The sequence below is a fragment of the Canis aureus genome, chromosome 11 (assembly GCF_053574225.1).
Source record: "Canis aureus isolate CA01 chromosome 11, VMU_Caureus_v.1.0, whole genome shotgun sequence".
Taxonomy (NCBI): domain Eukaryota; kingdom Metazoa; phylum Chordata; class Mammalia; order Carnivora; family Canidae; genus Canis; species Canis aureus.
In genome coordinates this window covers 34,907,796-34,921,943 of record NC_135621.1, presented here as the reverse complement: position 1 = coordinate 34,921,943, position 14,148 = coordinate 34,907,796, and the positions used below count along the sequence as shown (strand labels likewise).

General features: G+C 45.3%; 1 protein-coding gene across 6 annotated transcripts in view; it reads left to right on the top strand.

Moving 5' to 3' along the window:
• RFX4 (regulatory factor X4) overlaps positions 1–14,148 on the top strand; it is a 162,040-nt gene that overhangs the window by 56,179 nt on the left and 91,713 nt on the right. For all 6 annotated transcript variants that reach the window (XM_077914772.1, XM_077914770.1, XM_077914767.1 and 3 more), the window contains one exon: positions 7,850–7,973. In XM_077914772.1, coding sequence (XP_077770898.1) covers positions 7,850–7,973 — 124 coding nt within the window. The remainder of the gene's footprint in view (positions 1–7,849; positions 7,974–14,148) is intronic.

Genomic DNA, 14,148 nt, shown 5'->3' with positions numbered 1-14,148 from the left:
AGAGAACTTGTGACACTGAGCTATTGTAAAAAAAGAAGAAGAAAGAAGAAGAAGAAGAAGAAGAAGAAGAAGAAGAAGAAGAAGAAGAAGAAGAAGAAGAGGAGGAGGAGGAGGAGGAGGAGGAGGAGGAGGAGGAGGAGGAGGAAGAAGAAGAAGAAGAAGAAGAAGAAGAAGAAGAAGAAGAAGAAGAAGAAGAAGAAGAAGAAGAAGACTTTAACCCAAAAAATGAGCATAAGGATTCTAGAACCTGGCTAACCCCAGGCCTTTCTGGAATAGTAACCCAGTAGCTTGTAGGCCAGAAACAGGTTACAGATTAGATTATTCCAGGTCCTGTTCTGTCATTACAAGGACAGCACAAAATCTCTGATGTGGCCTGTTGCTCAGCATCAGCCAAAACTACAGGTTAGGTAGGCTTGCACCAGGTGACATCACCAGATGAGCTCTCTTGCTCTTTATGAAAACTTTGTAGAGGTTGCAGGACTGTTACCCCTATTTAAAGAGGAGGAAACCAAGGCAGGCAACTGAACACAAGAGAGGGTCACAGTCTCACTCCAGCTGAGCAGGGGGATGCCCAGAAGGCCCTTGAAGGGGAGGCAGAGCCAGCTGACGTCCTGGGGGAAATTACCAGATCACCTGAATACATGTCTCTGGTTGGCTTGTCTACCCAGAAGTAATTTGTGGACTTAACTGCTGTTTAACAAAGTAGATTGGGGGGGTCCCTGGGTGGCTCAGCGGTTTAGCGTCTGCCTTTGGCCCAGGGTGCGATCCTGGAGTCCCGGGATCGAGTTCCACGTCAGGCTCCCGGCATGGAGCCTGCTTCTCCCTCCTCCTGTGTCTCTGCCCCTCTCTCTCTCTCTCTCTCTCTCTCTCTCTCATAAATAAATAAATAAATAAATCTTTAAAAAAAAAAGTAGATTGGGGTTTTTGTTTGTTTGTTTTGGCTTTTTATAGCATCAGCCTCCGAGCTAGCCAGAGCCAAAGCCCACCGTTCTGGACGTTTTTATTGCCTGGTGGTGGTGTTCTCTCTTTGGTTCCCTTCTTCTTCTGATCAACTGTCAGCTTCCTAAAGGCAGTGGAAGGGATTGTGTGTTGGTGTTCACTGCTGTATTCTATAATGCCTGGCACATAGTAGGTGTTCAATAAATGTGTGCTGGCTCACCAACCAAATGAGTGTCAGTCCATCGCACATAGTGAGGGCTTTAGAAGCCTCATACCTGAGTCTATGCTCCAAGCTGGGCTTTTCCCAGCAGTGACTTTGGGCATCACTTTGTCTTCCTGGCCCTCCCTTTTCTCCTCCATGACGTGGAGATAATGTTACCCGTCTTGCTCAAGGAGTAATGGCAAATATGAATATCCCTGGCACAGTGGAAGCACTTGAACATATAAATCAAACATATTCATCTTAATTAGGGTTTTTTTTTTTAATCACTTGGGTCTTAAGATTTTTTTTTTTTAAGTTTTTTCTGATTTGTGCAAAAGTCTGCTTTCCTTCCTTCCCACCACCTCCTGTCTTCTTCCTTCTGTAGTGTTGACTGTGTGCAGGGCATAGTGCCAGGAACTCTGCTAACATAAACAGGGATTCGATTTGGTTCCTACCTTCTGAGGACTCTCAGTCTAAGATATAAAATGTTCCTGAATATTCCACAATAATCTAGAGTAATACTGACAGGTGCCCTTATCCAGTGTTCCCTCTGCCAGCCGGAGGGCTGTGGATTCTTGGTTAGTCCCTTTGCAGCCTGGGAAGATGGGTACTGGGTTTTATTCGCATCATTTTACCGAGGAGAGAGGCAAGAGTCTGGGAGGTCAAGCAGCAGAGCCGAGAAGGTAGCGCCTGTGAGCTATAGAGGTGGGATTTCAACCCAGCAACCCCTTGTCTCTGAACCCATGCTGTTTCTCAGCAAAGGCTGTTGGAGCTGCAAAAAGATCTAAAGAGCTGTGAAAATCTCCAGCAAGTGGTAAAAGCTTTGGGGGCAGAGGCTGTGCCTCCTGTCAAAAACATTCTCCTCTACAGATGTGACTCTGTAGCTGGGAGGTGCCCGTTGCAGCGCTCTGCATGCTGTTGAGTGGATGGACACATGAATCTGGCAGGAAGAAGAACTGATGAAGAGGCCATCCTCGGATGGGGTTGGATGGGAATTAAACATCATGTCAGGGGAGGAAATCCGAGCTGAGCCTTGGGTGCCAGGGGAGGCACGGCAGAGGGCTCACCTCCCATGGTAGGAACACCATGAAACACTGCGGGGAGGGAGAATGTGGCAAGATCAACTGTCCAGCTGGCAGGAGAGCAGTGTGTGTACCGAGGAGCTGGTCGAGAGAAGCCTGGAGAAGTAGTCAGGGGTCAGACGTGGGGGCCTTAGATGCCAAGGGGGGGTATTAGGGCTCCTCCACAGAGGCAGAGGGGAGCCACTGATGGGTTTAGATGACCATCTGGCTTCTGATCACTTAGCAAGTCTGTTTTCACAGATTTTTCAGCCTCGGGTGGCTCTGACAACCTCAGTAACAAGTTGCTATGTTCAGCAAAGTTTTAAAAGATCCTGCTGGCTAATTTTCTGGTAAAATAGAGGAGAAAGTTTCTGTTTATAGATGTGCCTGCAAGCACCCGGGAAGTGGAGACTGAACCAGGAGCCCATCTGTCCATGAAAGAGAACAGGAGAAAGGCAGGGACAGTCACACGGGTGCTGCTGTGGTTGGTCCTCACTGCAAGGTGCTGAACGAAGCTTCCTCCCATGGCCCGTGGTGCTGCGGCCTGAAACCTCGTGAGGAGGTCGTTTTCAAAAAGTATACCGCAGATAATGACTCCTGTTGGCTACTAGACTGCGTTCATTATCTCCGCATAATAGGATGGGCTCAATTCAAATATGATCAAGTTATTAAATAGAAGATCAGAAAATGGAAGAAGTGGGGAATTTTTTGGTGATCATTAAAAATATCCAGGTATAATGGAGTATTGTTCACCACGGCAGACTAATGATGTCCTCTCCAAGTGAGGAGGAGAAGGGGAAGTTTCATCAGATATGAAGAGAAATAATTAACTGCCTTTCTTTCTGCCATGCCTTGGTCAGCGAAGCAGACATTCCAATTAGCAACTTCAGCATACACACAGACTTCTGGATTCTGTAAGGAGGTTTGGGGAAAGGTATCATGACGCTCTTTCTGTGGAAACTCATCAAGCATCAAAGTTGCCCCGAATGCCAGTTCCGTCTATTCATTTGTAGAGCTTATTAAAATGCTTCATAGTCATAAGCCACTCAGATACCTTGAGGCGAAGAAGCTCTGGGTAAGAGGAACAAAACGTGGGTAGAAACGTACTTATTTACAAGGCTCTGGCCTTTGGCAGGTAACTGCTTAATTAACTCAGCCTGTGTGAACCCTGACTTACACCCATCTGGATTCAAAAAGTTCCTTGCTGCTATGATTTCATTCACTGGGATGTATTTCAATGTTGGTCTTATATTTTAAGGCTGAGCCCTTGGCCATACTTGGTGAGCAAACAAGTCACGAGGACATCAAGTAGAAACTGAGGCAAGGGGACTTGTGTAAAGTAGCTCCTCCTAAGAAGGGGGAGCCAGGAAGTTACCTGGGAGCCTGTGCTTTTTAAGGCCACGATTTCCCCACCAGAATGCCCCTACAGTTCTTAGTCATGAGGAAAGGGGCCCCCAGCATCCACTCAGCCCAGTCAGGAACCTGACAGCTGCCCTTGGTTGCTCCTATCCATCTCACATCTGGCAACATGAGAATCACACCCTAAATGTTATCTCTGCCCCCACGGCCACTCCTTCAATTCACACCCCATCACTTCTTGCCTGGACTCTTGCAGTATCTCCTAGCTGGTCTCATTTGTTCATTCATTCATTCAACAAGATATTACTTAGCCACCATGTGCCAGGCCTCGCTGGTCAGCCTTGGCCTCCTACCATGGTGGTGCCACAATGACCTTTCCAAAGAATGAATCTGATCATGCTGTGACCGTGCTTAAGAAAATGTAACTGGCCCCCTGTCATTTTAAAGGATCTGATGCCTTTCATAAGGTGAACTCTGGCTTGCATGGCATGCATGTTGAACGTACCCACAGATTTTTCTGGCCAAAATTAAGTTTAGGAAATCATTAGCCAAGGATAAGCAAAAAAAGATACTTCCGCCTCCCTCCCCAGTTTGTCCTGCACAAAGTTGCAGTTGCTCAAGTTGTTGGTTTGTGTGTGTGTGTGTGCGTGTGTGTGTGTGTGTGTGTGTGTGTTAGACTGGAAAATGTTCCACCATAGTCCAGAGAGTTGAAATCAAAACTTGGAAAGGAAATTGCTTAATATTAGGACTCTAAGGGATCCCTGGGTGGCGCAGCGGTTTGGCGCCTGCCTTTGGCCCAGGGCGCGATCCTGGAGACCCGGGATCGAATCCCACATCGGGCTTCCGGTGCATGGAGCCTGCTTCTCCCTCTGCCTATGTCTCTGCCTCTCTCTCTTTCTCTCTCTGTGACTATCATAAATAAATAAAAATTAAAAAAAAATATTAGGACTCTAAGTAGTCTGAGATGAAACCCATGAAACTTGAGTGTTTTTTGCTTTTATTGTTGTATTCTTTTACAGTCAATACACAGGTGCCTAATAGAGCATATTAAGCTTTAAATTAATATTAGTGACTGTTGTTATGATGATTATTTCTGCAGCATCCCAGAAACACTCTGTTCTTCTCTCCTCTGAGCCCTTATTTTTTCAGTTCTCTGAGTTCTGCTCTGTCATTCCCTATAACATTTTGGTAGTGACTCTTGAACTCCAGGGTTTGCTTAACTCCTATGCCAGGCCATATTCTCTTGTGGGCACTGAAAGATTCTCCATACCCCCTCCTCCATGGGTTTGTGTTTTCAGAGGTTCCTCTGCAACCCCCTTCTCCACTCAAATCATTGTCTCCATCATCCAAAGCACATGCCTGTGTGTCTCTCATTCCTGCTATGCCCCTCTCCTGGAACCCCCTCTATCTATCCAAGCAAGGATACCACAGTGATTTAGAGTAAGATTCTCCTACTTACTGGTTGCATGACCATGGGCACACGAGTTCCACTCTCTGAGCCACCGTTTTGTCATCTAAAACATGGCTGTAATTCCTACTTTCCATCCTGTGAGGTTGGAAAGAGATACCAAATACCCAGTGACTGGCACCTGGGAAGAGATGCTAGCCATTGTTGCTGTCACAAAGTTCAAATCCCGGTTCATCCTCGAACCTTAACCATCTCCTCTCCTCAACACAGTAGTCTCTTTCCCCGCCATCAAATGCATCTGTCGTACTTAAATATTGCTATCTCTGTGCATTTTTCTTCCCAGATAGATTGCAAAGTGAACTAGGGCATAGGCTGTGGCTTACGTCAACACAGGAGCCTACAGGAGCCAGACAAAGAACAGAAAATAGAGTAGGTGTCAGAAAAGGAGGAAGCAGTGGGGACTCTGGCCAACTTGAGAGCATACACACCTCTGGCCGATTTTTGTCATACGGGAAAATGGGCCCAGTGTTGCCAGAGCTCCACCTTTTCAAAAGAATCTAGATTCTTATGTGAAATGTCCTGAATTTTAAAAGTTGGGCCAACACTGTTTTCAGGTGAAACAAAGCATGTCTATGAGACCCCAGTTTGTGAAAACTGTCTTAATCAGATGGCCCACACAAGTTTGTGCATACGCTGGTTATTTGGACCTCTGAACTCACTTTTATAGAGAAACAATGCTGTGAATGGCATGCAGCGGTCCAGGCTAAGCTGGAAGGCTGGTTCCCATTCATGGCAGACCTGAAGCTTAGGACAGTCCTAAGAAATTTAATCTCTGTGTGAAAGCATTTTCCCACAGGGAACCACATTTAGAGTTCTGATTTACGACATCAGGGACACGTGTACTAGAATGTAAGCCCTTTCAGGACAGGACCTCTGTTTTGTTCACTGCCATTTCCTTAATGTCTAAAACACTGCCCGGAACTCAATAAATATTTGTTGAATTAAAGATTACCTGTGTCTTTATCCATCTACCCACCATTAATCTGTTCCCTGTATGCAAACAGGGACAGTCTTACTCACCATGCATCCCCAGCACTTGGCAGGTGGCAGGAGATCAGTAAATATTTGTTGAATGAATACATAACTGCAACGATCTAGCAATCAAACACTGATTGAGCACCTGCTGTGTGCCAAGGAATAGGCTAGGCTTCAAGGATGTGGGAGTGAATCAGATACCATGCCAGTGTCAAGGAATTAGGTCACACAGAAAGGATTGCATAAACTCCTTCCCGGAACACTTCTAAAAATGGTCAGGAGTTACTCAGTGTTCCCCTTCCCAGAGAGGGGGGAGTGGGTGACATGATACCATTCAGCACCAGGCTTCTTCAGTTATCTGAGCATGCCTAGGGTTGAATTCATTGGTAGGGTCTGGATATGAAATGATTGAATTAATTTTCTTTCAACCACATGTCAGAATGAGCCAAACAAGCACTGCCCTTTCAAGTAGGCACCTCAGGAGGCTGTGTCCTTGTTCCATTTCACAGTTACGACAGCACTGGATCACTTCTTTGGCAAGTGCCCCCAGAGAAGTTAGAAGCCATCTGAGGATATTTACTTCACTGCTTTAGAATCATACTTTATTTTTGCTCTCCTTCGCACCCCCAAAACATGTTTGAGATGAAAAGGTTATTCCAGTCACTTTATCCTTCAAACTTGGTTCCAAGTGACTTTGGATTGTTTCCTAAAATCCAGTTTGTGATCAAAAGAGAAATATTTTCTGTTGGTGAGTTAATTGAACAGTGTGTGCCCCAGGCTCTAAAAGCAGCAGCCCCAAAGAAAAGTCCCCAAATTATCATGTGCCTCAGCACTTCTGTTAGAAGAAGTGTTAAATCTTCTAACATGTCTATGACAAAGGGGCAGGAGTCTTTTTGATGCCTACACTCTGGTATTTGCATTAAACAGGAGGAAAAATGCTAAACTGGATCTAGTTTACTTTTATATGCCCAATATCTAGCACAGATTCTGGACATAATAGGCACCCAAAGATGTTTTATGGAGAAGAAAAGTGGATGATGATGAGGTCCAACATCTGAGTGTTTCTCACGTTTCTCACGTGCCAGGCACCACGCTGGCACATGTCACACGTTTCATCCGATTGTCACAACAGCTTATAAGGCGATCACAGCCAGCACCTTCAGAAGGTTAAATTACTTGCTCAAGGTCATCAAGCCAACAATGACAATGCTGGGGTCTGAACCCCATGGGTAGCCCTCACCCTGAGCCCCTAACCTGTACTCATTGAGAAGGTGATGGGTGTAGAATCATAGTTCCAGCACAGCAGAGGTGATCCTGAAGAGACTGAGAAGTTCAGCTCCCGTGTGGTTATATGACTTCCCTTCAGTCAGTGGCTTCCTGGTTGTCCAGCTGTCGGATTTCTCCTTGGGCATTTGTTTCCCAGGCCATCCCACCACACTGTTCTTGTTAGCAAAGGTGCACCGACACTGTGACCTGTATTGGAAATGGCTGCACAAGTGAGCGTGTGGTTAGCTCAGCTGAACAGGGTGCCTACAAGCTCCTGTATCGTTTTTGGAGTTTGAAGGAAACCAATCCACCCAGAATGTGGCCAGTCCAATGACAGCACGGAAGAGAGGGACTGGGAACTTGAGCCAAAAGTGACCCAAGGTCATACCCACAGGGGCCACAAGTCTGATCCTGCTAACCAACCACCTCCATGCCTGACCTTGGGCAGGTTGCTTTGTCCTCCCGGGCCTCTGTTTCCCTTCTGTAGGAAGAGTTTTCTCCAGGTCTTCCTCTGGAGGAGGACCAGGAGGCGCATGCTCTTCTTGCTTGAGGTTTGCTCATTGGGCATTTATTCCGCAGGCTGGAGGAGAACTATGAAATTGCAGAGGGGGTCTGCATCCCTCGCAGCGCCCTTTACATGCATTACCTGGACTTCTGTGAGAAGAATGACACCCAGCCTGTCAACGCCGCCAGCTTTGGAAAGGTGAGTCCAGCCTCCTCTGGCTTATTCCTTTCCTCCCCTCTTCTGAGTAATTTATGCACAGTTCTTAATCCTTTTTAACATCCTAATTGCTTTTGTTTTTAAGTTATCAAAATAAATAATAACTGTGCTGTACTATTTTGAAGAAGTTCAAACACTTATTAACAAGGTAATACCAAGCCAAATACAAAAACAAAGTAATACCCAAGTATTACAAATTCCAAACAATTTAGGCAGGTCAATAAGGTAAAAAGCATACACCTGACTTGAATCTTCTCAATACTTGGCTTGCAGAAAGTGCCTTCTTTCCTCTGAGAGGCATATATTAAAATCCCAAGTGTGTTACGTGTGTGTCAGTGATTCTGGGGTGGGCAGATTGCTTGGCTTTGTCACATGAAAGCCTTGGAGAGACTGGGAAATGGTCTGAAGTCATTAGCTGGGAGGTCTGAGAATCCTTCATGCAGAGTGGTATTGTTTGTAATATTACTGCAGGCCTGGCTGCTGTATGCCCCTCTTGTGATGAAAATATATTCCACGCTTCAGGCTGTGTCCACAAACACTCACCATCACTGATCATTCCTATTTAACAGGCCAAGGAATGCTGTCGGACACTCTTCTAAGACTGATCATTTGTCTATTTGATAGATAAAAATATAGATTTGGGGGCCCTGGGTGGCTCAGTCAGTTAAGCATCCAACTCTTGATTTTGGCTCAGGTCATGATCTCAGGGTCGTGAGATGGAGCCCTGTCAGGCTCTGCCCTCAGCAGGGAATCTGCTTGAGATTCTCTCTCTCCCTCTCTTTCTCAATAAATGAATGAATAAATATATAAATAAATAAATAAATAAAATCTGTATTATATAAATCTGTCTGTCTATCTATCTATCTATCTATCTATCTATCTATCTATCTATCTATGGAGAGAGGTTTCTATACCTCTAAAATACCCAATTTAATTTGAGTCTGGGGATGCCTGGGTGGCTCAGTGGTTGAGCATCAGCCTTTGCTCAGGGCATGATCCCAGGGTCTTGGGATTCAGTCCCGCATTGGGCTTCCCGCAAGGAGCCTGCTTCTCCCTCTGCCTGTGTCTCTGCCTTTCTCTCTGTGTCTCTCATGAATGAATAAATAAAATCTTAAAACAAAACAAAAAAAATTGAGTCAGTACATCCAAACTCTTACTCCTTTTATTAGCTTCTTTTCCCTTTGTATAATTTTTACCACACCTGCTAACAAAAAAATAGGCAGGCTAGTTTTGCACCACTATTCCTTACCAACTTTCTAAGTGTGGGCATACCAAGGACTGAAATGGCAGAAAGAGGTCAGTGCACAAGTTTCACAAATTCCCTTTTCAGATCCCCAACGCAACAGATAAATCATCAGTGGGAAAAAGATGAAAGAGAGCAGTGTCAGGCCTGAGCCAGCCTCCTGGGAGAGTTTAAAATTGTGTGGCCAAGAATTGGTCCACCCAATAAATGGGAGGATGCTCCATTGTGATGTAAGGAAGGGCATAAGTTTTTGTGATACATTAATGCTATTTCTCATACATGAACATAAATTTTTTAAAAATTCAGTCGAAGAAACCAGCTTTGCTGTTTCTTTTACTCATTTCTTCAGTCCATCGGTGTTGGCCGAGGTGGGCTGCATGGCAGGTCTTCTGCAGAGATCCAGAAGGAAATCTGGTGTGGGTCCACCTTGTGGAGAACCTCATGGTCTAGGGAGGGAGTTGGTGAGCCCCTCATTGGGTGGGCCAAGGAAGAGCACTGCAGGAATGCAGGGAAGCCTGGAGCTTTGTCAAGTGTCTGAGGTTCTGGAACATTCACGGGCATCCACACTCCCTCACAGCAGCTCCTGTGGAGAGTCCAGACCTCTGATGGAGGGGTAGGTTGGGTGAACCAAAAGATCAAGAATCCTAACTCTCCTGGATTTATCACTTAACTTCTCTGACCTGGTCAGGGTGACCTTTTTCTTCTGCATAGAGCACCTCTCTCCACCTGTGCTGTTCAGGACAGTAGCCACTAGCCACATATGGTTGTTTCACTTAAACAGTAAAAATTCCTTTCTTCAGTCTCTAGCCATATTTCAAATGCTCACTGGCCCCATGTACCTAGAGTCTATAATACTGGACAGTGCAGATAGAACATTTCCATCGTGACAGAAGGTGCTGTTGGACAGCCGCGTGCTGAATTACTGTGAGCCAGGGAGAAATGCTCTCCCGCCTCCCTGCCACACTGGGGGCTCCCCGGGCCTCCCCCTGCCCATTGCCCACAGCTGGTCCCACCCAGCCCTCTCTGCGTGGAGGCCTCCTCTCTCCCCCTCCACCACCTCCCACTGCTCACCGCCCCGTCTTCCTCCTTGGGACAACCTCCACCAAATCGCCCCTGTTCTCTGATCCTCGGTCCTGCTGGCCTCCATGCCCACAAGTCTTATTTACACCAAATGGCTTTTCAACATCTTCCAAATGATAACTTTCTCTAAGAATTACAGTGCCAGCTGCTTCCAAAATAGTCGCAAAAAAAGACATCCAAACTCCATCCTATCTTCAGTCCAAAAGCAAGGACATATCCTGGTATTAAAAGCATAAATCCAGGTACCCTGCCATCAATTTCAAGTGCACTAGAAATTGGGGCTGTCCTTCCAGCCCCGGAGGACAGAAGGAGCCTGCCGAGGGTTTTCCCCACTGAGCCCATTGAACTGAAATCCCGGCCACGCTTGCCCTTCCTGAGGGCTCCCAGCTGCAGCTGCCATTTCCACCTCCCCAACCCCTCAGAGAAAGGGACTGGTTGTTCTGTGAAGCCTGGGGTATAATCGTGGGCAGCCTTCCTTTGAGCAGATCCATCCAAACTTTTGATTCATCTGTGAACTTTTAAGTCTGAGGAGGCAAGGTTCAATACTTTGGCTTCATTTTTAGAGAAGAATGTCACTGGTGGCACTCCCCCCCCCCCGCCATGCCCACCCCCTCAGCTTGCAAGTGGGCTGGGGTGAACCGGGTATCAGGCATGAGCCGCCCCCTCTCCCAGCCTGTGTTGCCCAGCTGAGAGGCTGGGAGGATGGGAGGATGGGATACTGTCCTTGATAAAGTGAGTGGATGGCCGCAATTGTTTTGCCACAAGTAAGATCTGAAAGAGATCCTCTTTCCGGCACTGTGGCCAAGCTCCATAAGCCCTGGCTTCCAGTAATACCATGTTGACTCTGGGTCCCAGAATTAATTCAGGCATCACAGAGAATGCAGAAGCTTCGAGCCCAACTGGTCTTGGGCCTGCTTTTCTGTTGGCCAGGGTAACGAAAGGTCACCCAGCTTGGAGTCACTGGACTTTTCTGAGCTCCCATTTCCTTACCTCTAGACGGGAATAATTCCTCACCAAATTACTCTAGGGATAAAATGGGACAGTGCTTAAAATTGTAAAGTGTTCTACCAATGGAAGAAGGCACCATTATTGAAAATTAGCCTTACTCCATTCTGTCTCCTCTATTTCCTACCATGCTTTATTTTTCTTTATAGCACTTACCACTGTCCCAGCTGTTACCTATATAACTAATATGTTACATGTTATATGTATAGTTATCTATATGTCATTGCCTTTATTTTACTGCTGTATATTACAGACTATATATATTATATATAATTATCATATACATAGGATGTAATATGTATCTGTGTATCTATATATTATATATCTTTTATAGATATATCTATCTATATTATATACATAAATATCTATCTATATCTGTATTTACCTATACATAGATATAATATAGTATATATTATATTAACGCGTAATTATATGTTATATAATGTATATGTTTATAACATATAATTATGTTATACATAATATATACATATATCATAGTAACATATGGTATATAATATGTATATATTAGTTGCTTGTGTTTTATTTGCCTCCTTCTCTAGAATGGAAGCTCCATGAGGACTTTTTTGTTCACTATGCATCCCCAGCTCCCAGAATAGTCCCTGATACATAATATACCATCAGATTATTTATTGAAGATTAAATGACCTATGTTATGGCCATTTGGCAAAGACACTGGAATCACTTGACACATGTGAATTTGTTCGCCTTGTATGATGCCCATATGAAGCAAGCATTATATCTATTCTCCATTAGCCAGTTTGCTGAGCAGGGATGAACTTGTTCACATACCAATGGAAACTGGTTGTATTTTCCCGTATTTTGAAGGGCCACCTTCAGAGTTCTCTGTTTAGCCTTCCTGCTCTGTCCTCTGATGGCATCACAGGGAAGCCCCACAGCATCTGACCATGTTCTGCCATCGTATTGGTCTTGATTGGATAATTAACTCCTTCTCAACTATGAAAAAGCCCCATTCAGTCCAGTTAAAAACCTCCATCTGACATGGAAGTCAGAGCCTCTCCCTTCCTGAGGCTCAGAATTTACTCTGTGAAAGAGGGGCAAGATGTGTGCTCCCTCTGTCTTCTGACTTGGAGGAAGGTGAGAGAAGGAAAGTTAACAAGGGTCATTTTGATCATCTGGAGCTCTGTGAGGGCTGCTCCTGCCAGTGCCCTCTGCTGGGCTCATTGAAAGAGTCCAGATATGCATTTGGGGGAGCTCCACAGATCCCCAGTGGTTAAAGGGATGTGTTCTCCAGCTGACCTTCCCTTACAACAGCCACCCATAGGCTGCTCTTGCTCCTCCATTGAGGATTCACCCGATGGCTCTGTTCTTGTGTTGGAGGGTGTTGACCAGCTCACTGCATACCTAGTATTACACTCTGGTTCTCAGAGACACCTAGTTGAGCCCCCACTAATGTACCTGGTGTATGGAACAGGCTGAACTCAGCAGCGTACACATAGAAAGTAACTTGGCTTTGTTCTTACCATGTTATGGCCAAACCATCTTCCCTGACCCCTGATGGTTTCACGGCAGGTTTAATAACTTTTGGTTATTGGTTATAAGAACAGGCCTCTTTTCAATAATTTAGACTCTCTTTTAGACATGAAAGTCCAGTCCAGTGCTCCATTCAAAACCCACAGCCTCAAATCCACTTGAAAACTCCTCCTTGACCCCCTCAGCCTTGACCTCATGTGGCCTGAGGACCTGCAGTGGGGAAGGAGAGAATGTGGCCTGACCTTCTGCTCTGCCCTGAACTTTTCCTCCTGCTGCTGGTGTCTGCAGGCTTGTCAGGTTGAGAAAAAATACTTCCAAAATGATAACCCTAGTTTTTCAGCAAAGGTAGTAAAATAAATTTTTAGAGAGCAATGGAACTGTACCTTGAAACAAACAAGATCATAGGGATCAGAATTGGCCTGCATGTAACAGCATACCCAGCTAAAGTACCTAAGCTTATTAATAGATGATTCTTGAGGCACCTGGCTGGTTCAGTTAGTTAAGCGTACACCTCTTGGTTTTGGCTCAGATCATGATCTCATGGGTTGTGAGATTGAGCCCTGTGTCAGGCTCCACGTTCAGCAGGGAGTCTGCCTAAAGATTCTCTCCCTTTGCCCCTCCCCCCACTAGTATACACAGGAATTCTCTCTCTCTCTCTCTCTAAAATAAACAAGTAAAAAAAAAAGTAAAAATAAACAAGTAAATCCTAAAAAAGATAGATAATTCTTTTTAACAGATGTTAGAAATATTTAGCCATGTCTAATTACAAATGCAGCATTCACAGACTTTTTATAAAAATTAATAAAAATCACAAACACATAGGGCTTTCTATGACCTGGCATTGGTAAGCATTTTACATATATCAGCCTCCTCCAAACTGCTCTATGAGGTAGAAACTGTTATTACTCCTATTACAGAGATAGGTAAACTGAGTTCCAAGGAGGTAAGGTAATTTGCCCAAGGCCACACAACCAATAAGTGGATGTGAACCTGGGAAATCTGGTTCCAAGAGTCCATGAACTTAAACGTATCTCACTTACCTAGAACATTGATTTGGGGGGTAGGGTGTGTATGTGTGGAGGTGGAAGGTGGATCTATGTAGGAAACAAAACAGTGGGTCTTTGGACTTTGATGTAGTCATTAGCAGCCACCTGGTAACCTCTTAGATGGTGGAATTTGGGAGTGACGTTTCAGCCTCTCCGTCTCTCAGGGCCAAGTGTGTTGGTCATCGCAGTTGAGAAAGGCCTTCTCAATCTTGCTCCACCCCGGGGGTTCTGGGCACCGTTAATCCCACCACCAGTGTTTCCCATGCTGCTG